This window comes from Brienomyrus brachyistius, unplaced genomic scaffold (assembly GCF_023856365.1).
Source record: "Brienomyrus brachyistius isolate T26 unplaced genomic scaffold, BBRACH_0.4 scaffold70, whole genome shotgun sequence".
Lineage (NCBI taxonomy): Eukaryota > Metazoa > Chordata > Actinopteri > Osteoglossiformes > Mormyridae > Brienomyrus > Brienomyrus brachyistius.
Window position 1 is genome coordinate 944,853 of NW_026042345.1, and position 23,693 is coordinate 968,545.

Below are 23,693 nucleotides of genomic sequence, written 5' to 3' on the forward strand. Positions count from 1 at the left end.
AATCGAGATAGCACCTTACTGCAGCAATTTGTGTGTCTCTGACATATACTGGAAAATATTTTAATTATATTTAATTAATATCTATCCCTGACAAATTTATTCATATATATACACAAAGCAGACAATGAGTAGATATTTAACTAGCCCCAAATATCAACTGCGGCTCCAGCTTAGATTTAATCAGCGATAGACAATCAATGATCCCACACAGTTTTGTCAGTACAGCATCAGACATTTAGTCTGATGGTCCAGAGTTTAAGTCCAAGTTTGTATCACATTTCCTACATAGGCCCATGAAATACGTCTTTCTTAATTTAATCCTCAGCAGTCAATCAAGTTCTAGTATCTATCTAAACCAAAATTGAAAGACTATATATTTCATTGCAAAAATATCACTAGAGGTAGTTAATTTATGGCCTTGTGAATGGAGCTGTTTAATGGCACTCCTGCATCCTGAGATTCTGCCATTAAACATGTGCCGTCTCAGAGAAAGATGGTGACTTTGTACGAGGCTGGTTTCCCCGTTTTTCAGAAACACCGCCACCCTCCTGGGCCATCAGGCACCAACCCCGCTGCCACGTACCTCTGCTGCTCCGTCATGTGGTGCGGCTCCATCGCAGAGGACGCCACACGCGCCGCCACATGCCTCCGCCGCTCCCTCGTGATGTGCGGCTCCATCGCATAGGACGCCAAACACGCCGCCACGTGCCTCCGCCACTCCCTCGTGAGGTACGACTCCTTCGCAGAGGACACCACATGCGCCGCCACGTGCCGCCGCCGCTCCCTCGTGATGTGCGGCTCCACCGCAGAGGACGCCACACGTGCCGCCACGTGCCTCCGCCGCTCCGTCATGTGGTGCGGCTCCATCGCAGAGGATGCCACACGCGCCGCCACGTGCCTCCGCCGCTCCCTCGTGATGTGCGGCTCCATCGCAGAGGACGCCAAACGCGCCGCCACGTGCCTCCGCCGCTCCCTCGTGAGGTGCGACTCCTTTGCAGAGGACGCCACATGCGCCGCCACGTGCCTCCGGCGCTCCCTCGTGAGGTGCGACTCCTTCGCAGAGGACACCACACGCGCCGCCACGTGCCTCCGCCGCTCCCTCGTGATGTGCGGCTCCATCGCAGAGGACGCCACACGCGCCGCCACGTGCCTCCGCCGCTCCCTCGTGATGTGCGGCTCCACCGCAGAGGACGCCAAACGCGCCGCCACGTGCCTCCGCCGCTCCCTCGTGATGTGCGGCTCCACCGCAGAGGACGCCACACGTGCCGCCACGTGCCTCCGCCGCTCCCTCGTGAGGTGTGACTCCTTCGCAGATGACGCCACACGCGCCGCCACGTGCCTCCGCCGCTCCCTCGTGATGTGCGGCTCCACCGCAGAGGACGCCACACGCGCCGCCACGTGCCTCCGCCGCTCCCTCGTGATGTGCGGCTCACCGCAGAGGACGCCACACGCTCCGCCACGTGCCTCCGCCGCTCCCTCGTGAGGTGCGGCTCCACCGCAGAGGACGCCACACGCGCCGCCACGTGCCTCCGCCGCTCCCTCGTGAGGTGCGGCTCCACCGCAGAGGACGCCACACGCTCCGCCACGTGCCTCCGCCGCTCCCTCGTGAGGTGCGGCTCCACCGCAGAGGACGCCACACGCGCCGCCACGTGCCTCCGCCGCTCCCTCGTGAGGTGCGGCTCCACCGCAGAGGACGCCAAACGCGCCGCCACGTGCCTCCGCCGCTCCCTCGTGAGGTGCGACTCCTTTGCAGAGGACGCCACATGCGCCGCCACGTGCCTCCGGCGCTCCCTCGTGAGGTGCGACTCCTTCGCAGAGGACGCCACACGCGCCGCCACGTGCCTCCGCCGCTCCCTCGTGATGTGCGGCTCCATCGCAGAGGACGCCACACGCGCCGCCACGTGCCTCCGCCGCTCCCTCGTGATGTGCGGCTCCACCGCAGAGGACGCCAAACACGCCGCCACGTGCCTCCGCCGCTCCCTCGTGATGTGCGGCTCCACCGCAGAGGACGCCACACGTGCCGCCACGTGCCTCCGCCGCTCCCTCGTGAGGTGTGACTCCTTCGCAGATGACGCCACACGCGCCGCCACGTGCCTCCGCCGCTCCCTCGTGATGTGCGGCTCCACCGCAGAGGACGCCACACGCGCCGCCACGTGCCTCCGCCGCTCCCTCGTGATGTGCGGCTCACCGCAGAGGACGCCACACGCTCCGCCACGTGCCTCCGCCGCTCCCTCGTGAGGTGCGGCTCCACCGCAGAGGACGCCACACGCGCCGCCACGTGCCTCCGCCGCTCCCTCGTGAGGTGCGGCTCCACCGCAGAGGACGCCACACGCTCCGCCACGTGCCTCCGCCGCTCCCTCGTGAGGTGCGGCTCCACCACAGAGGACGCCACACGCGCCGCCACGTGCCTCCGCCGCTCCCTCGTGAGGTGCGGCTCCACCGCAGAGGACGCCACACGCGCCGCCACGTGCCTCCGCCGCTCCCTCGTGAGGTGCGGCTCCATCACAAGGGACATGTGCTACCACGTGCACAGACACTCTGTATTGATACAAAAATACAGAGCTCCACAGCTTTCAGCTACAGCCATAAACAGAGGGGAGAGGAGAGATGATGATGGTCGTCTTCCAGATGGCATTTGTGCGCTGGTCATGGACCTTGCCTAATACATTCATGCCTCACAATCCTGCCAGCCAGCCCGGCGGTTTGGCCCACATTCCTCATGGCTGGGGGTACAAGCACAGCCTTACACAAACACAGAGGCTCTACTAACTCCACAAGGCAGCTGAGATTCCAAACTCCTCAAAATTCTAGCATCCCTAATACTGGAGAATCACCAGGAAGGAGACCTTTGTACGGATTTTGGCTTATTTCAAACCTCATTGGCAGTGCCTAAACAATAAACTATAAATTAATGGTAAGGGCAACAAAAGGAATTTTTGAGGTGGAGGGCATAAGATCGGCCATATTCACACAGAGGGGCCGACCTCATCAATAGCGAATAATGTGTTTTGAATTGGTGAGTGATGGGGGTGGGGCCCTCTGGAGGCCAATAACTTTTCAGATGGTGCTCCTGTGGCCCCCCCATATACATCCCAGGGTAACGGTGTGTTTGTGTGCAACTGGTCATCAAAGGTGGAAAGTTCAGGTCCAGAAAGTACAAATCCAGACCAAGGTTTTGTTTCAAACAACCAGTTGAGTACTTTATGATTACGATTCTATGCTGAACTGGTTGGTTGGAACAAAATCTTGGTCTGGATTTGTATTTTCTAGACCTGCGCTTTCCAACTCATGCTGGTCATTGCTCTAATATGTTGTCATCCCACCTGTCTCCTGTACCTCCGGCCTCAAACAGCCCCCTCGCCTCTCTGCCTTATCGAAGGACACAGAGCATGGAATGGTTCTGATTTGGCCAAACGGGTCAGCGACATGGTAGCGGACGACTCTTATCGGCAGAATTAGCCTGGAGGGGTCTGATCCCTCGGGAAGCCACAGGAATTGAACATCAGGTATATAACTGGAAAACTAAAAAAAAGATGTTGCCATTTCTAGGTCTGCATAATGAAAACGATTTCGGAAAAGGTACCTATTGAGATCTCATTGCGCAGACAGGAAGATTTAGCGCCCGAAGTCTTATTTCATTTAAGTTTGTGTGGATTTCAGCAAATCATTGACTAATCTCTACATGGTGTATCATTTGATTTGTGCGAACAACAAGCCAAACTATCGGCTCACTGCTGTCAGCGAACTCAGAAAAGCACAGTGTGTGGATTCCCATTAACTGAAAGCAGCGACTGAATCAGGGGTCTAATTTAGAGGGTAGGAATACTCTCCGGTGAAAACAAATTGTATCTCCATAAAACCCATTACATGGATCAGAAGTTCTCAAAACAGGCAGGCCTAGAACTGTGTCTTCCTATGAGGACGTAGAGAGATGTTTGATTTTTTTAAGCTTGGATGATCTTATACACCACTCTGGTTTCCATCAACATGTCCTGTTTTCCATGTGACACATATTTCAGCTAAAAAGCATTATACCGGCTTGGGTAGAGTTAATGGATGTATTTTTTTTTAACAATGTCCGAAATTAGTTATCAATTTCATTAAAAGAGAATAGAAAACCATTTAATAATGAATTTTTAGATACTGATGACAAGATCGATAGATATCCATCTTTTAATACTTCTAAAAGTTTTTTGGAAATTTATGATACCACATTTCGTTTCTCACCAGCATTTGTCACCCTGCAATTTGTCACTTGCGTTTTATCTTCCTGCCAGTGAAATTTGTGTCCCCGTTGTTTTAACGCAGCGCGCATTTCAATCCACGTACAGTGTACGTCAGCATTTTCCGACTCGTTATAAAAAGGCACCATGCTGCGCCTTGCGCAGGAGTCTTGAAAGTGATCCAGGTTTATTTTCGAAATTTTTAACGGCCTTCCATTCATCAGCGTCTGTCAAGGGGGAGCTTTCAGACTTGCAAGCTTTTCGCTCTCGTCGCATAACTTCAGGCCCTTGCCCTTCATTTTACATATTTACACAGATTCCACAGAATGAGAGAAACCCGAAGCTGTGTTAATCATCAGGCCTGATTATCAGGTGCTGAGTCCATGTTGGGAATTGAGAGTCCTCCTCATGCTTTCAGCCATTTAATTCTTCCTCTACTTAGAATCTTGCTGTTCGCCCTTATTGGGGAGGGGGGGGGGGTGGTCTTAATGGCTAGGGAAACGCGCTTGTAATTGAAATATTGCTGGTTCGAATCCCTGACCAACAAGGCACCACTGAGGTACCCTGAGCAAGGTACCGCCCCCAAGCACTGCTCCCCGGGCACTGAATTAGCTGCCCACTGGTACAATGTCACATATGGGTTAAAGGCAGAGGACACATTTCTTTGTTGTGCACTGTGTGCTGTGATGTGTCAACAATGACCACTGATCACCAAATTCGAAAAAATTCCAAATTCTATTGTATTTCCTGTCCGCTTGCCCTTGTCTCCTGCCCCCTAGGGGGCGATGTCTGAAGTCAGAAATCAACAATAGAGAATAACCACGTTTTTTGAGGGTTTGCGAATGAATGATGAGACTGCAGTATAAGAGGCACCTCCTGGGTCATTGGACAAAGGTGGGTTAGTGTACGTGTCTTTGTGTGAGTGTGTGTGACAAAGTTATGTGTTACGATTGCTTGCCTACCTATCTTACATTCACACTTCATCCCTTTTTTTACTACAAAAGATGTTGCCCCTTCATTTCCTCTACTCCCATCTATCTGGGATTTCAGAAAAGGAATCGTGGATTGATTATGTGTCACATTTCAGAAACTCACTAGTATTCAATGAGGAGATTCAGTCCCCAAAGCATTCTCCCTGTTCAGAGTGCAGAGCAGAAAACATCCTGTGGTACATCTACAAGAGAGGAACAGCTGCGTAGTGCGGACCATCTGAGTCGCAGGTAGATCCCTAAGGAAGTTATATTTAGTTGGTTAGAGAGCGATTAAGGTCCCACATGACTACCATCATAATGAGCATGCTTGGAAAGTCCTTCTGAACAAATACAGACTTAATAAGTCTTTATTACACTTTTTATAGAGAAAGGCAGATCTTCAGGATGTTTTTAAGCCAATTAACTGTTAGTCAACCAGCACTTTCATACGCAGAAGCACCAGAAAAATGGCAGCACCAGAAAACAACACTTTATGCACAGAGGGTTCCTTTGATGTCAGCGGTACACAGCAAGCCAGCGTGCTGCCTTCAGCTTATTTTCACAGGAAATTGGGTCCTGAGGGACCCAGAGATGATCTGTGAACAAGGCCAGGTACCATGAAGAACCGAATCCTGAGGGATTCAGCGATGATCTCCGAGCAGAGTGAAATGCCAGGAGGAGCTATAGATGATCTCTAAGCGGGGCTGGGTTCCAGGTGGAATTCCACCATTGCCTAATTTTCAACAATATGGAACTAGTGCTGGTGCTGGTTCTCTCTTGGTGCCTGTTGAGAACCAGCCTGCGTTTCCAACAGGTTTCAAAAAGAACGAAACAGAAATGTTACATAGGCAGTGAAAGTAAAGCAAAGGTTAATCTGTAATTAATTTCTTGGATTTATTATGCCAGTCTGAAAAAAAAAATTCCAGAGTATGACTCGTTGCGCCCTGTCTCTATTGCCTGTATCCGCTTTTGTCTCCTGAAACAGGATCCCCCCCCCACCCCCCACCCCCCACCCCGTCTGTGTATGTAAGTAAGTTTATTCTTTATTCTAGCTTGTTATTTTACCGCTGTCCTTCTAAGGATCACGCAACAAGAGTCCGCCTAAAACTAACCTTTGCAGTCCGTCTCATGATCTCTTTGCCTCTCAAATGCCATAATGTTTTATTTATTCAACCTGTGACATATTCATACTTTATTATTAAATCTGGCCAGCAGATCCAACTTTCATTTTCCTCAAAATATATAAAAATGATGTAACCTCATTCTGCTAATAAGCTGGCAAGTTATTTCAATAGCAGCACTGCCAATATTAAACTAAATTGTATTGGTTATAGACTGATTTTTTCCCAGGTATACGGAAAGTTTGGATGCCATAGCTCGCCCCACCTACGCTGATGTTATGCCAAATTCTAAGTCCAGCTTTTCTGTGATGCTGTGCTGGAGCCATTTTTTCTGACCCATGGGCAGTTTTCTTAAGTGGAAATGCACGGAACCAGTGCCAGATTGGGAAGACGTTTGGCACCAGGCCCGGCACCGTGTTGGTGGAAATGAGGCGCATGGGGGAGTCTCCAAACAAGGCCTAGTTCCAGGAGGAACTGAATATTGAGGGAGTCAGAGATGATCCCTGAACAAGGCCAGGTTCCAGGAGGAACTTAATCTTGAGGGAGTCAGAGATGATCCCTGAACAAGGCCAGGTTCCAGGAGGAACTTAATTTTGAGGTAGTCAGTCATGATCTCTGAACAGGGCCAGGTTCCCGGAAGAACTAAATCTTGAGGGAGTCAGAGATGATTTCCTAGAAAGGGTCCGATATATCACTTGATTTACTGATGTTGAAAGGGGTATTTTCTGAATACAGAAAGCTAACAAAACTCACTTCTGATGCTCCCGGCACTAGTCTGAATTAGGCTGAAATAATCAGAAACCTGCTTGCGAGGTCATTCAGGGTTCATGAACATGTGGATCCCAGTGCCAGAGCCATGTAGAATATGAAAGGTCTCACCTTCTGCTACTCGTAGGGAATGTCCTACACGCATGGGTCTGGTGTTTAAACCTCCTGTTTAGAGGCTACTCCATTTTATAACACTGTGCCGTCTTTCCTTCCCTGTAGAATATGCCATTAACTGCCGTTGCTCTTATGCAGTCACAGCTGAAAGCTAAGAGAATTTCTGATGCCAGAACTTTGATGAAGTGCAGATGGACTCAGAACATCTTCCTCTAAATTGCTGCCTGAATCCAGTGGGATTATATGAGGGCAATGGAGAGTGAACCATCTCCCTTTACTACCGCCCTGGTTTTGTACAAGCATGGGGAGCGCTAGGTGGGGGTGGGGGTTTGGCGAGGCAGCGAGGCACCTTTCAGATATCAGCAGGGGGGGCCGTGGGGCATCATTGTCGTGCCTCTGAATCGCTAGCGGTGTGGTCTCCTCGTTTAAACTTCCAGTGCTCAGGCATCAGGTGACAACAGATCTACGATAAAAATAACAAAAGCGCACAAATAAAGGCCTGTAATGGCATCGCCTGAGATGTATCATCGGAACACAATGAGAGATCAATTTGGCAGCTTAGTGCTTAGCAACAGGCTGCATCATTGGTGTGACTCTATGTTAAGGCCACGCCCACGAGGGAACGTTCACTCTTCAACACAGCTGTTGTAACAAGCTGAACCCCTTCCTGTAATTTGCATACCTCCATGTTTGGCTTTCCGATTAGCTGTTCCAGTTTGTGACACCTGATATAACTGTATTATATCTGCTTCTCATCAGCTTCTCTCAAGTGATCCATTTAGTTCTGATACTGATGATGCTCTATGTCAGTGTGCTTCTAATTTCAGAATCATCTGTCCAAGAGTGAGAGCTAAATATGAATAGAAATATTGGCTTTGCGGTATGTGTTTTAGTGTGTCGCAATGCAGAATTTCCGTTAAATTCTAATTCTAATTGCGTTAAATTACTAATTTTCAGTAAGACGTTAAGTATTTGATTGCAAGACTGCAAGGAAATGCACATATTTACCAGAGGAAATACACCATGGCTTTTTGAAAGATGAACAAACAGAAATCCTATATTGTTTGTTTGAGTTTTTCCCCCTTTCACGTAATGGGGGTTATGTCCCTGAGAGAGGCAATTATCTAGGCCTTATAGATAGTGTGCCTCCCAAACGACCCCCTGTCCGTGGTGAACATCTCCGGCTATGTCTGCCATGATCTGTCATGACATGGAGCTCCAGCACATTAGAAATACTAGCCTTCATGGCACTGGGCCACGGACTGAGCTAAAAACAAAGGCAGGTTTTGTCAATGACAAAGTGCAGCCCTCGCGTTCGACCTACACTACCCGAAATTGGTCCTCGCGGTCATGGTTAGGGAAGAGGCACATTACGAAATGCCCGTGTCAGCGTTTCCTAGGGGCCCGTGTGTATCGAGGCCATTAACAGAGACTGAGTGGGAGGGGCTAATGCACATAGCAGCGAATCAAAACTGAGCTGACCTCAGCCTCCGATTCTGGAACAAGCCAATGAGCATTCAAATGGGCAAAACATTAAATCTTAGGTAGTCAATCAGACAGGTGGCACACAGTCAAGATCCAGCGTATCACCGTTAACTTAAGTGGTAGAAACCCTGCTGTTATTAGCATTTAACATTTCCAGTACTCGTTCGAAAAGGAGACATTTATCACGATTATCTGAACACATACACATGGCATGAAGGAGATCTTTTAATTCAATATTCAGCCCTCCAAATATACATTAAACATGTTGTCAAAGCACCCTCTACACTGCATAATGAATAACATATAAATGTAGGTATATAGTGCAATTCATATAACCTTAATTCCATTTATAACTGAAATAGTTTATCATTCATACTTTATTGTTGCCTCTGATCCAGCTAATATATTAGCCAAACATTAATTATATATTCTTTGTGTTAGCATGTCCAATACATATAAATGAAGATCTGAGATATTACATGGCTGTCCTTTCCTAGATTCAGAGTCTTCACAGTTAAAACTGTAGGAGTGTTTAAATCCTGGAGAAAAAAAAGAACATGAACTCATCTTGTGTGAAAAATGAATATTATTATTAATATAATTCATGAAAGCAGCACACATTAGGTGATCATGGAAGGCGGATGTGGATCTTATAGCTCTGGAATGGCAGTTCTCCGCCCAGAAAGCACACGCCTCGTCCTCCTGCCGCCCGCCAAGACCCCTACCCCCGCTGCAGTCTCTCCACACGTGTGCTATTCCTGTGCTTTTTCCACACGAGCGAATTTAAGCACCGCTAACTGAACAAAAGAGGGAGAACGTGTCTTACAATGGCAGGTGCTAACGGGACCTCCTGCCTGAGACTAAGCTTCCTATCCACCCATCTGAAGCACTTCCCCCTGCTCCTTTATCTTTGGACGCACACATACCTGCACACGCCAGTGTTATCGGGCAGGACCAGGCACATGCAGAGGTGGGGGCTGAGCACCTCCCTCTATTGCGCAAATGACTGAAAGTGCCCTGCCCCCCTTAAGGCCATACGTGCCCCTTTCAACATTTACTGAAGGTGGGACCCCCTATTATTTTGGCACCCACCCATCGAAAAGTCTGTGTACTGTATCGGTCCACAGTGCCCCTTTTCAATCATCGACAGTCACCAATCATTTTGCTTTGGGGAACCGCCCCCACAGCCAGTTCTTTTGGCAAATATAATCTACTCCCTGTTCAGTAAATTCAACCTAGGGCAACCCCCCCCCCCCCCCCCCCCAGTTGACAGAATTTACCGGTCGAGCACCTGCCCCTGGTAAAGCATGTCTGCACGGCCCAGTGGGACACCCCCACTGATGGAATTTGGACCACAGGGAATAATGGTTGAGTAACTGCAATAGAGCATCTGCTGTTAGATCAGTGAGGCTAAGTGTCTTTTGGGGGGCGTCTCCAGACAAAATTCTTGAGAACCAATGACTAACATGACTGAATATAAGTTTTACACCGTTCCCATGGTGACATCCACCTTCACTGTATTTTTCCAGTGATTTTCCCAGGAATATTACAAGGAAAGAAATCTGTAGAAGTATTATGCATAAATATGCATGCAGCTATAGATACATTCCCATGAATTATTCTGTAGAAAACAGCTACGTGCAGTTCTGCACATGAAAATTGGTGATTTGGGCTCAGTGTAAAACAGGGTTTTATTTGACCAATAGAAAGGAAAAATCTCATGACAGGACACTCCCTACAAGACCGAGGCGACCAATCAGGCAGCCAGTATACCTGCGTGCCGTCGTCACTGGTGACTGAAAATGCTATGATTGCAGTGCGACAGCTATGGACACACGGACCCCCTGATCATGCGTCTCCACTGCATCGCAGTGCCACTGGGCGGTAATCAGGATGGAGCAGACATCTGCAGACTGATATTCTCCATCGGGTTGGTGTGTGAAGACTGAGCATACTAACCAATCACGAAAATAGATTCTCTGTAAAAGTACGTGCGTAACAGCTCCCTGCCTGCATTTTTTCTATGCGGGGGGGAGAGTAGCAGCTCCTCAACATGTAGCCACATGAACAAGATAAACTAAATAGAGAGTTAGAATCTCAATTACTGTAATTCTTCCTTTCCATGGGTATAAGAAGGCCTACTGGCCCCATAATGGTCTTTTAAATTTATCATACCGTAAAATTAGTGCCAACAAATTTCCGCTCCATCTCTCTGGTGACGATGCAACAATGTTTTCCTTGCTTTTGCGTCCCAGTGCCCAGAAATGGGAGGACATTCTTGGGCCCGGCACTAAAAAGCTTACAAAATCACGCCAGCAGGCCGTGCTGCGGTCAGACTTGGGAGAAGCAACCGAAAACTCGCCGGCGACCTAGAGGGTCTCGTGCGAGTCGACTCTGGAGTAGGAGATTAAAAATGAAAGGTAACTGGAGGGCTTTTTTGGGCATGGGCATAGTGACTGAAGAACAAAAGAAAATGACATGAGACAGAAAAGATGGAGGGAGCCAATCGTGAGGGCGAAGATGTCCACCTCAACAGGGGTGTATGCTCCGGGACAGTCAGATATGACTGTGTCTCTTTGAGGTCCATGGTCTGCTGGTGACAGATTTGGGTTGGCAGCTGAGAAAAGCTGGATCGAAGGGCATAACTGGGGAGGGTGGACATTCTGCTCCCCCCAGGCCTATGGATGCCCACTACCGACTGCCAAGAAAACACATGCCTGAAAGGCGTCACCAACCCGAAGTGCTGATGACACATGGCAACCATTACAGTCGTCGCGGTGACACCCCTAAGTGGGCTGCATTACCCATAAGCCCTCTGGGCTGCCTTAAAGTCAGGCGACAATGATGCTCATGTCTTAAAGGGACATTATGGCATAACTGAGTGTTCGGGATTCCAGAGTGATCAAAACATGGGAATTTTAGTGGGGAGGTAAAGGTCAAAGTTTAAATCAGGCCAGATGTTCAGGGTTCAGCAACACAGAATATGGGGCAGGAGATGATCTGAGAAATGGTGTCTTTACATTCAGTGATGCAGTAACTAATCAGAATTCACAATGTATACAGCGTTCTATAGAATTAGTTTATGTTGAGAAACACTCCGACAAATCATCACGAAGTCCTACAGGGGATACAGCTGTGGTGTGATTTATGAAATCTCCATGCAGAGCAGGAGGAAAGCGGACGGAAGGGGTGGATGTTAGTGAGGGCGTAACTTTGGTTTGAACATTGAGGGGTTGGGGTCTCTGCCCATTTACGCTGGAGACATGATTATTGGGGGGGGGGGGGTTTAGAACACCCCAATCGTGCCCATAATTTATGACCATGAATGTCAGGCTTGGAGAGACAGTTGAGGATGGATATTCTGTAAAGACCAGTGTCTGTCTACTTGGGGTCACGTCAGCTCCTCATTAGGGTGAAAGGAATTGCATAATATAGCCATTACGTGACCATATGCCAGAGAGGTAAAGGTTACTTCTATTACGCCAACACTGAATTGGGCTCACCTAGACATGGTTATCACCGGAATAATGTGGTTTCACAGTGCAATAAATAGCAATGGCCTTTAATTTAGGCAATATATTATGGCCATCATAGACCCAGAGTGGGTGGCTGGGGCAACAGCGCTGGGCTCCGGGCTGTCAGCTCAGCAAGTTTGCATGGTCCTCCTATGTCACGTGGGGTTCCTCGGGCTTCCCTTTGTGCGCATGCGCCGGGTTTACGGCACGACAACGCCCCCAGTGTTACCGCGATGGTACAGCACCTTCTCCTGTGCTTTGAATATGCCTGTCCTGCTTGGAGAGACTAAAACGCTTTGAACCCCCCCAGTGGAAAGGTCTTTCTTGCTTGTGTTTATTTGCGCCGCATTCCTTCTAAATGTTATTCACAGCAGCGTGAAACCTGAGATTCCTTCTTTCCATAAAATGTGGGTTTGAAGAAATTCCGGTAATGACGGAAAAATACAGTTAAATTACACATAGGCAGTAGTCTCCATGTCTGATTTGTTTTAAAATAATTGTAAAGGAATTGTTCTAAAAATTAAATAATCTTAGGTACGCTATTTGTTTTTCTTGGCCAATTTCCCCTGATCAATCTGAATAAGCCTCCCCGTCGGTGAGTTTCTACTCCCCGCCTCTTTGCCTTGTGTTTGCTTGATTGATTCACTTTGTGGGAAAACGTCTTATCCACACAAGACATTTACTCGTATGTTTATAACAATTATTTATTCGGCGTGGCTCGTTTGTCCCAGAGGAGAAGCCATTCTCTCTAAATTGCATGTGAAATTTCCAAATAAAATAGTAACTGTCAGTCTGCGACTCTGAGATTAATGTGTGCAACATCTAAACAAATACTACAGCACAGTGAACTGAGCGGCGTTCCCTTAATTTACAACTTAGTGAAAGCTCTCCATAAAGCATTTTATTCCGATTATATCAGGGGATTCAGCTCGAGCCAGAGACCTCCTGCCACTAATGTGTTATCGCTAAAGTTACTAAGGGAGGGTGTTAATATTTATTGAACAAAGGGCTGGGGTCCTCCTTGATTTTTTTTTCGGGTTGCATAAATAATAAGTGTAGACTGTAGGGGCATACTAAAACCGTGGGAGTGGGGGACGGGGGCTGATTCGGTCCCGACCAATGGTGAAAACAAATTCGCACTCTCGTGGCAAAGGTTTCAATCAATCAATAATTGTTTTTTTTCGGACGTCGTTCAGTTAACAATGTGTGTGTGTGTTTGTGAAAGAGAGAGGGGGGGGATTAGGTTTATATTATATTGTGGGGACCATAATGTGATAAAAACCTGTTATTTTAACGTTGTGGGGACCTTTTCAGGTCCCCACAAACATCTGTAAATTCAATAAAAAAAAAAAAAAATGCCTAAATTGTCATGTTTTATTTGGTTACTTATGTCTAAGGTTACGGCTGGGTAGGGGTTAAGGGCGTCACGTAGGAGTTAGAGTTTTCCCCATAGAAAAGAATGGAGAGTCCCCACAAAGGTATAATTACAAACGTGTGTGTGTGTGTGTGTGTATATATATATATATATATATATATATATATATATATATATATATATATATTGCCGCCCTTTAAATACAATGCTTAATTCTCGACTCGGGTCTGGCGTAGGTGGACAGCATCGTAATTAACTTCCCTTCAGAAAAAAGTACATCACCCTTCTTAATTGAAACTCAAAGTGTTGGTATCTGGCGAAGCTTTAACGGGAACCTCTATCATGCTGCTCTTTGTTTATACTTCAAATACAACTTACTGTTGAAAATGGGGTCAGTATACAGCGTAATGATATAGATTCAGTCTGTCACGTCTTCTGTATACTATGTGATCTTTTAAGGCACCATCCTCAAACATTTGGGCCATTTTATTTACTTGCGCCTTTATCTGTTTTGACAATGAGAAGGAGAGAGTACGGGCTGTTTTTCCTGCCTGAGATTATCCCTCACACTCATCGCGGATGCATTAGCACATTTTAATGCAGTATTTCTACCGCTTAATAGGTCTGCCGGATAATTGCATTTCGCGTCTTATTAGCGTCTGTACAGTGCGACGTGTCCGTCCGCTGCACTTAGCGGGAAGCGGAATGCTGGCTTGGCTTGGGAAATAACAGACCATCCAGACATGACACCGCGGTATAGCAAAGCTATCCGCTTTTCCCCCGGGGAGGGGGGGGGGCGGCGTTGGTGTAAAACTTCTTGCCGGTTCATTTTACCGAGGCGCAATAGCGGAACGACAGATTTGCGGAACGTTGCGCATCATTCGCGGGTGTCAGGGAGCTGCTGCCAATTTGCGGGAGGCTGCCGGATCTTCCCGGAGAGGTTTGGTATTAGCTGCCCTGTGTACCTATACTAATAAATTCAATTAAAATATGGCTTCAAAAATATCCGCTATTTGATGCAGTTTGGCGCGTCTCTCCAAAAGAGCCGTGCTAGTGGAAATGTGTGCTTGAACTCAGAGAATATAAAACAATTTGGAAGGTTATGTAAGTAGCCTACAAGAGGAGAGTAGAAAGGCGATCAATAATTAATTTACTCTCAGCAGACTGACAATTAGCATCCTTTTTTCATTCTCACCCTATAGAAGCGGAGGCTACGTCTTGCCCTAATTTACACTGGATTACAATGCAGCTGTACACATGCAGCTATATAAGGCGTAGGCAAAATTACACGGATTCTGAGTGCGTAATAATAATGTATCGCTGGAATAAATGTTTCATGGAATCATAAATACAGAAATATAATCAGCTCAAGTCCATTTCAGATCCTTTGATATTTCAGTTAGAGTGTGTCATGTATAAGTGATCAGAACTTTTTGTTTTATACGAGATATGAGAAATATTTAATGTCCGTAGAAATCTATATTAGCTGTTTTGATTGTGTCTGCTTTGCAAGGGGAAAATGAGTTGTAATATAAATGTTACAGCTGCAAGAATTGGGTAGGGGTATTTTCAGTTATTTAACGGTTGAAATGCAAAGAAACGACGCTTCGTATCTCCAGGTGTGTCACAGTCTTTTTTGAGAGTGTCTTCCAATAATGACAATTATAACCGCGTGATTATGAAATATCTACAGGCTGTCAGAACATTGTCAATTTTCTCCTTCGGATCGATTGAAACGCTGCCTGATGCGCAGACGCACACGACGCTCGTAACGTGACTGTATGTGACGATACTTTCAGTTAACGGTCTAATCTTAGATGACACGTTCTGTGAAAATCAATTTGATACACTTGGTTTACAAGATAAGAATGTTTTAAAAATAGGAGAAATCTGCATCAATAAGATGGCTGAAATCCAATATTACATTCGAACAGTGCCCCCGTTTTTTACTGTGTCCGAGTGATAAAACCATGTTTGACTACCGAATTAAAGGGATACGTCCGTTGGTTAAGATGTAACTCATGCAGAAACACCAATAATAATAATAACAACAACAACCAGTGCTTCTGGAAAACACCCACACTTTCCTCCGCATCCCAGAATAATTCACATCATCTTCTGCCTGAAAATCTAGACACTTCCAATATGCCAGACCGTCTCACGCAAATGTTTACATCTATAAGACAGATAACGTGATCGGGCTCATAAACGGTAAACGTCCGGGAATAAAACGCGATTAGCTTTTAAAAGTCCTTGCCCCTGAAGTCTGGAGAAGGGGCTCCGTGGACAGCGTGTTTGGAAAAAAAGACCGCCGTCTTTGTTTTTCTCTAAAATAAAACTGATTTGGCTTCCAACATCACTCCAATTAAACACTCCATAAGCTATTATCATGTAAAAGCATCAGTATGGACGTTGTTATGGCTCGACTTAATTGTTCATGTCCGCATGTCTCAGCGACGCCAGTTCCAGCGCCGTTTTCTAGCCAAAAGCCGAGGAACCCAGCTGCGCTCTCCGCAGATGGACCCAGCTCGCCATCTAGTGGACATCCGTATATCCACCACATTCTTATTCGTTTACTTGAACGAAAGAATCATCCAGCTGTTTCACATTAACATTAGCGACACATGGATGATTATAGGAGACTGACCAATAAGCACCACAGCAAGGCAGAGCCCATAGGAGGGTATTCGGGGTATGCATCCACTCACACTAGTTCGACACCAGTCCACTTCACTACATATCATGGGACTGTGGTAGGAATCCAGAGTACTGGGAGGAAATCAGTCCAACACAGGCAGAACATCCACACAGCAAAAAGGCAGGACTAACTCCCTTACCCTGTCAGCTGGAGTGGTAACTCTGAGGCTAGGGATCTGTGGCAGTAACCGGAAGGTTGCTAGTTCAAATCCCGTGAATGCCCAGATTGATTCTGCTCCATTGGGCCCTTGAGCAAGACCCTTAAGCAAATGCTTCATCCTGGGTATGATGTTAATCTACATCCAGCCCTATAAGGAGGTCCTCCAATTTACAGGGAAAACCTGGGGGTTGCTGGCAGGATCAGCACTCCAGCCACTGGAAAAAAAGTCACATTCGCACCGGTGTGGAGCTGAGGTATCACCTGCCATATGGCTTCACTCAGGTTCTCCTCCCTGAGGTGCTTTGTCATGTGGTGCGTGTGGCAGCACACAGTAATCAGCGCACGCTCCTTACCTCTACCTCACCTGTAAGTATGAAGCAAGAGCACTATAATCTATTGTGCCACCAGGCCATGTCTTAATGTCAGATAACATAAGGCCAGACGGAGAGATCTAACTCAAATAATTGCATCACTCTGTGCCGTGAAGTGATGTGCATTGTTTCAGCCTGCAGGTTTAAACCACTGAAAGTTTTAATTCACATTTAGCTGTTGGGAAATTTTGTTTAAAATTTATCTGCGCTTTTCTTAGGGTTACATCATTGTAGCAGTAAGTGGGGCGTCTCGTATGCCCACGACTGGCACCTGACCCGTTTGGAATATCTCGAGCTTACTTCGCTATGGGCAGGGCACAGCGGTGACGATACCGAGAGCGGCCTGTTGCCAGGCGATTGTGAAGCGGGCTAAACAGAAAGCACCTGTTGTTTACATATCTTGAAGGTCAGTATCCTAATCCTGCACAACAGCTAGACGCAGCAGGCTGCTGGTCTGCTAGGGGCCGCTGACCAGTAATATGAATGTGCATATTGCTCAGCAATTAGAACACAGATGTGAACAGCTTGGATTTTCAATTCTGACACTGAAGTTAATAAAAAAATAATAATAATAAAAAAAAATCACACTCCTTGAATAAAGACAATTAACTGTACACATTTATTTACAGTTTTTTTTACACTGCCTTAATGAGTGAAATTTAACTGAACACATTTTAATGAACACAAACAGAAATGCTTAAAACAAGCCTTTTGGTGATACGTGCAACTGTGTGAGACAAGGAATGTAATAAAGTCTAAAAAAAAAATAAAAAAATGATATACAGCTGCAGTAACAACCTTTTCCTTATAACCAAAATAATATTTTAAGAGGAAATAAATCACACCAACTATTAATTCCAAAGCCCTCTAAGATACATATACAATAAACCAGCCATTTTAACCTTCAAAGTTAAGGAAATAAAGTCTCAACACTGTCAGAACAGCTACATAAAATAAATTACAGTGAACCAGAGGATTACCGCAGAAAACCTTGGCGGTAAACCGTGAAAAGCGTTGGCTAATTAGAAAAGCTTCACAAAGAGTGAAAATCATCCGCCACTAAATGGATCAATACGATTTTAAAGTGAGCACGGTTCTTAAATTTCGTACTTTAACACAAACTACTTTTTCAGGTTCTCTCTTTCCCCCGGAATTTAAAGTCGCCTAAAGAGACAGCCAGCCGTGAAATGAGGTCATCCTTTGTTTTCCCAAAGTCCATCTTTGTTCCTGCGACATTGTCCAGAGGAGCGGAGACAGGCTACGGAAGACCGGGTGTGAACTCAGAAGAGGGCTTCCAACTCCGAGCAGCCTGATCCTCCACGAAGGGACTTTGGCTTTAACCTGGGCATGGATTGTTCGACGCTATTTTGGAACGTTAAATGAGTAAAAAAAATAACAATAATAATAATAATAAAATAAAAAGAACTTAAATTGAGAAGGTGCTGTGTTTCACAGGCTCTGATGGCCTCCCTACACAACAAACTTGTTCTTGGTGGTAGAACCGCTTTTTGTGGCTGTGTCTGCGTGAGACTGGTATCCGATGATTATCTTCGATGGGACCCCCAATCTCTCCTTGTACACTCTTCTGCATAACAGACACATATAATCAGTGTCAAGGCACCACATCTGGTGCGTTATGCATTACTTACATTTAAACCGAAAGACTGCTTCATGCTAAACATAAAATAAGATAGACGATGACAAAAAACAATCCCGTCTACAATGAAATAGGAAACACCTCTAGATTTCTACAATCTTCGTTAATAAAATAACTCTAGTACCCAATAAAATAGTGCCAGGTCTTTTTAGTACTTATCCTTAGGGGGCGCACAATCATCAGATATCACTGGTCAAATTAATTTGTCCTTTCAAAGAGAATATGGGCAGTTACCATCTGGCTAACCCTAACCCTAACTTCCATTGAGAATCCAAGCAAACAGTTTAAGATCCCCACACCTGCCGCAGGAGACCATGTCACACTCACCCTATGTGCGTTACGGCATCTTTGTTTTCATAGTTAGTCGTCCATATCGATATTTTGTCCCCTTTTGCTCGGATGTTGACGACAGCGCCACATACATCGTCGCTATGATCGTCAAAGGCTTCGCCTACAAGGCACAGGAGCTGCGAGGAAAGACGGATGGCTTTAGGCCGGCTGAGCCGCCTCGCGTAGGATGAGGGAGGAGCCAAAACAACCCCGGATCACGCCGACTCACGGTCTCGAGCCAGAAGCGATCGAGGTCGGCCCTCCGCTGCTGCTTCGAAAGGGTGATCAGCCAGCGACCTCCCTGCTTGTTTCGCTCGTCCTCCCACATTGGCTCAATTCCGTCCTGTGCAGGGGTCACAGGCTGAGTCACGGCATTTTAAAATTACTTAAATAAAAACTCTTTTGGTGAAGAGGAGTGAAAAAATATCAAATGGAAAAACAATTGAAATGTTGTGGCAGCTTATGGGGAAAAAGTCATTCATTAGTTAAAGTCAACTTTATTGTCATTGTCCGCATGCACAATGAGATGAGCTGATAGGCTCTTAGAGCAAAAATAACACTAGTAAGTGTTAAACAAGGCAGTACAATAGAATAGTAATAGAATAGTACAAGATTAAAAAAAAACAGTGCAACAATAGTGTCTTGTGTAAGGTGCAAGGGTCACACATATCCAAAATGACATGGTGCAAACATTCGTTATCATGTAAAAGTGGTTAAATGCACCAAATTATTTTACACTTCTTCAGCTGCTTCCATAAAATAAGGAGACTATGACTTGTGCAAGACATACGATAGCTACAGCTGGTGTAACGCATCCTAACAAGTGCAAAGCCTGGCGGTATCCAAGCACGTCGTCGTTATGACAAAGAGGGCTACTCGGGGCATGTTTGACCCCCTTAGAGACAGAAACCTTTGACTCTGAAACGAAACTCGGGACGAGCTGCTAGGTAGTACAGACACGCACCATGGCGGAAGGGAGCGGGAGACGTGGGGGGCCAAGACAATTTGTCAATGGAGGCCAATACCATGGGCTTTTACGAGGTCAGTAATTAATACCGTTAACGACGACAATCATCTGAGGGCTTTTCCAGAGCCCAATCACATAATTATCTCACGCAAAAAAATAAGAGGCAGAAATGCCCAAAACTCCCCTTTTAATGTGACTGGATTTTAAAGCGAATTCCTCACAAACGTCAGCCCCTACCTTGAAAAGGCAGTAGTCACAACCCGACATCAAGTTGCTTGACAGCTGAATGTGATTGTAGAGACTGCAAAGACAGGACAACGAATGAGCAGAAGTGCAGAGCCAGACGCCTTGACATCACATGCACGTCTATTGCGAATGGTGACCTCACATTATCCAGAACAAAGAAATGGCAAAAATAAAAGAAATGATGCAGTTAAAAATCTTAAAATCGTTCATTCAGAAACTGCAATAAGCATTCAGGCAATACCACACATAATAAACCACAGCTGTGGGAATAATGTAAACATTTTTTTAAAACCTGTGTTGAATGTGAAATTCTTTTGGGATTTCCAAAATTTGGTCAATTTCTATGTTAAACTGTATAGAGAGACAAAACTGGAATAGCAGCAAATTGATGAGCATCTGGTTAAGTATTTTAAAATCTAACAAGGACCATAGAAAACAGCTTCCATTCAGTTCCATTCCCATATCCACCGGAGGTTAACATTTAACTAAGCTTAAGGGATGTCACAGTAGCAAGACCCGGATTCCCGGATAAATAGAAAAAAATAATAATGACTGAGATGTTTTTTTTTTTTTTTAAATAAATCTCATCACCATGGCAACAGACTTCCGCACACAAAACAATATGTGCTTTTATATGACCTGTATTACGGAAAACTATTAATTCAAAAAAAAAAAAAAAAAAAAGGAAAGACGGTTGAATCCTTATGTAGAATGTCATCAACTCCCACAGCAAAGAGAAACATGAGTGTTGAGGACAGGAAAATGTAAAGTCATATACAATAATCCACACCTAACTGCAGACTTTCAAAGAAAATAATTGTCATCACCATCCTGATCACACTGTAGGTGATATTGTCACCACACAATGTCATCTCACTTTCAAGCAGATGATTACTGCTGCCTCACCAATGGAACAACAGAGCAAAAGGGTCAATTTCTAATAAACCTGCACGGCAGATATTATTTCTCTGTACTACTGAAAGTCAGACTTACACAGGCTTTCCTTAAAATCTGAACATACCCAAAACAATCAGCCTATTCCTGTTATCAGTTCTTTCTGTTGTAATTTTATGTAAATATCTAATTTCTGTCCTCTTCCCAGGTTCAAAATCACCTAAAATGTTCAACCATACAAGGCAGAATATATTTAATATTTTGTTCTTAAATTTAAATAATAATAATTTTAAATGATCTTAAAGCCACAGCTGCCCTTTCACTGGACAAAAACATAAAACGATTACTTAATATTGCTCAAAATACATTATTCACATCACACTTACCATGACACTATCAACACCAATGCAGACAGACAGACAGACAGACAGACAGACAGACAGACATACATACAGACAGACGATCGCTTACGCCCAGAAATCCTCAACAGTGTCGAACTTGGAGATGAGCCGCAGATTGGCCTGCCAAGTTTTGCTTTTGTCGTTTTTGAAGAACCAAAGTGCCCATCTGTTTTAGAGGGGGACAGTCATTACAGCGGCGTGAGAGAGGCTAGAGAAACAAATGCTGCAAAAGGTCCAAATGTATATTCACACACACACACACACACACACACACACACACACGAGGAAGGCCTCAGAAACACGATTAGCTGATCCCTAGTGCAAACGGAAGATGCATAAAGGTGCAAACATTATAGAATTGTATCAGCATCACCACAGTCTGCATAATTAATATTTAAGCACACCAATGGGTAAGTCAAATTAAATGCTTATTCGAGGCTTTGCCCGAGACCGAATCTGACACTGATCGTGGACTAACAGCATTTCAGAACACTGTGCTCCTTCAGCTGGGGTGGAACGGCTGACAGAAGGGCCCACCTGTTCTGTAGTGGGTGTTTGACGTAGTCTTCCGGACACACAACTTCCTGGCTGGCTGCTTCGGGCTGCTTCTCCTCGTCAGAATTTTGGGAACTTAAAGTGGTTTCCTTTAAAAATAAAATAAAGGTTGGAAAAAAAAACCCCGTTTAGCTAGATTATGAAGTTGATGTTCCTTTTGAGACTAAAAGTTCACACATGTACATAAATAAATAAATAAATAAATAAATAAAAACAACTGAAATAAAAATAAAGTACGTAAATGAATAAAAGTTTCGTAGAACTTTCCCAGCTACTACAGCCAGTTCACGTTCAATCAAATTATTTGCGGCATCAAGACTTTTCAGTTCAAAGACAAATAAGCAAGAATACGTTTACAAGAAAACAGGAATAATGATTCATTCATCTTATGATGAGAGACTATTATATCCTTCTGGATTGCAGCCTTCTGTCTTGTCATCTTTTCCCTTTATCTACAACTTCCTAAACTCACCCATTCAGCCAGAAAGAAGTGATCCCCTCTGATTTTATTATGGCAGCTTAAAACTTCATGCCCAAGTTGCTTCAAGACTTAATATTAACTGCATACTGAATTCTGCATACTTCACAGTAGCCGTAAGTCGTGTTGCCCGAGTCGTACGGATTTGGGGCACAACACATGGTACCGTTTTATGTTATTTTTATTCTCTTTTAAGTGAGGTTTCGACAATACAACAGAAATCCATAAGGAGAAGAACCGCTTGAAAAGAACCTGAAACGGATTGATAGAAGTTATTATATTTTAGTTTACTTCTAGCCTGAATTCTGATGACTAGGAACCCGCTGCGCACTGACCCTTTGCCAGACATGGAGTATAAAAGTATGATTTTCTTTTTCTTGTTTTGCAGCGAGTTAATGAGCTTGACAGAAGTGTTTTGTTCTCTCCCCTGAGGGTATGCAGGCCCTGCTGGATGAAACGAGCTCAAAGTATGTAGGGGGACCTGCATCCGCGGGATGCCGCCAGCCTCAGTGCCTCTGCTAGGGCCACCCGCCACAAGCACCCCTCTCCCGGGGCTCCGCCGCCTGCCATAACGAGACACTAACGGGACAGAGAGCAGCAGTTTCGCAAAGACCTGCACCGTTACACCATCGTCATATAAACACACACCGACACCAGGGCACTCCCCTCCATCATTGCGACACATCCGTCGCCCGACGCTTTGCAAAAAAGGCGACAACCAGAACCAGAACCCGGCGCACGACATTCTATGTCTCAGAGGGCTGCGTTCACTCACCGGTTCCGCGGTCGCCATCTTATAGCAATCTGACTCAGAGGCCTCTGGTATGATCATAAGAGCTGATTGGCCCGAAAGATCCAATAAAAAGCGGCCTACGATGGCGTCCTCTGTGCGCATGCGCACCAGCAAGTTCCTTAACCGCAACCAGGATTACAGGATACTACATAAAATGAAATTGGGTCTTAAAACAAGAGGAGCAAAGGAAATCTATTATTCTATAACATTTTAGGGGATTATAGAAAAGTGAATGGAATATTACAGAATGACGAAAATACATGACTACTTTTCAATAAAGCCTTACAAACCACATATGTATTATAATTCATAATAAAAACATCTAATAACATTGTTCCTTCGAGGAAATTGGAAGATTACTTGAGGGGGGTCTTTGAAAATTATGTAAACTATTTAGTTAGTTTTTCCAATAAAAATATTTCATAGAATTTTAATTTATAGAAGGCAACAAGGGTGAGTTAGGGGAAAAAGTGATCGAAGTTGCATCCGCACCGCTAGACTGTTCGGTTATGTGAAATCGGCCCTATTTCCCAGCCCTCTCCCGCAAACCCTACCATCCCTGGTGGGTGCCC

General features: G+C 45.5%; 1 protein-coding gene across 1 annotated transcript; it reads right to left on the bottom strand.

Moving 5' to 3' along the window:
- Nucleotides 1-17,400: 17,400 nt before the first annotated feature.
- On the bottom strand, nucleotides 17,401-23,254 carry LOC125726357 (eukaryotic translation initiation factor 4E-1A). The gene is made up of 7 exons (XM_049002672.1): nucleotides 23,104-23,254; nucleotides 21,833-21,939; nucleotides 21,366-21,461; nucleotides 19,992-20,055; nucleotides 19,017-19,130; nucleotides 18,785-18,924; nucleotides 17,401-18,385 (listed from the first exon to the last, which is right to left on the bottom strand). The coding sequence occupies exons 1-7, from the start codon at nucleotides 23,221-23,223 to the stop codon at nucleotides 18,271-18,273; spliced, it is 756 nt and encodes a 251-aa protein (XP_048858629.1). The 5' UTR covers nucleotides 23,224-23,254; the 3' UTR covers nucleotides 17,401-18,270.
- Nucleotides 23,255-23,693: the final 439 nt, after the last annotated feature.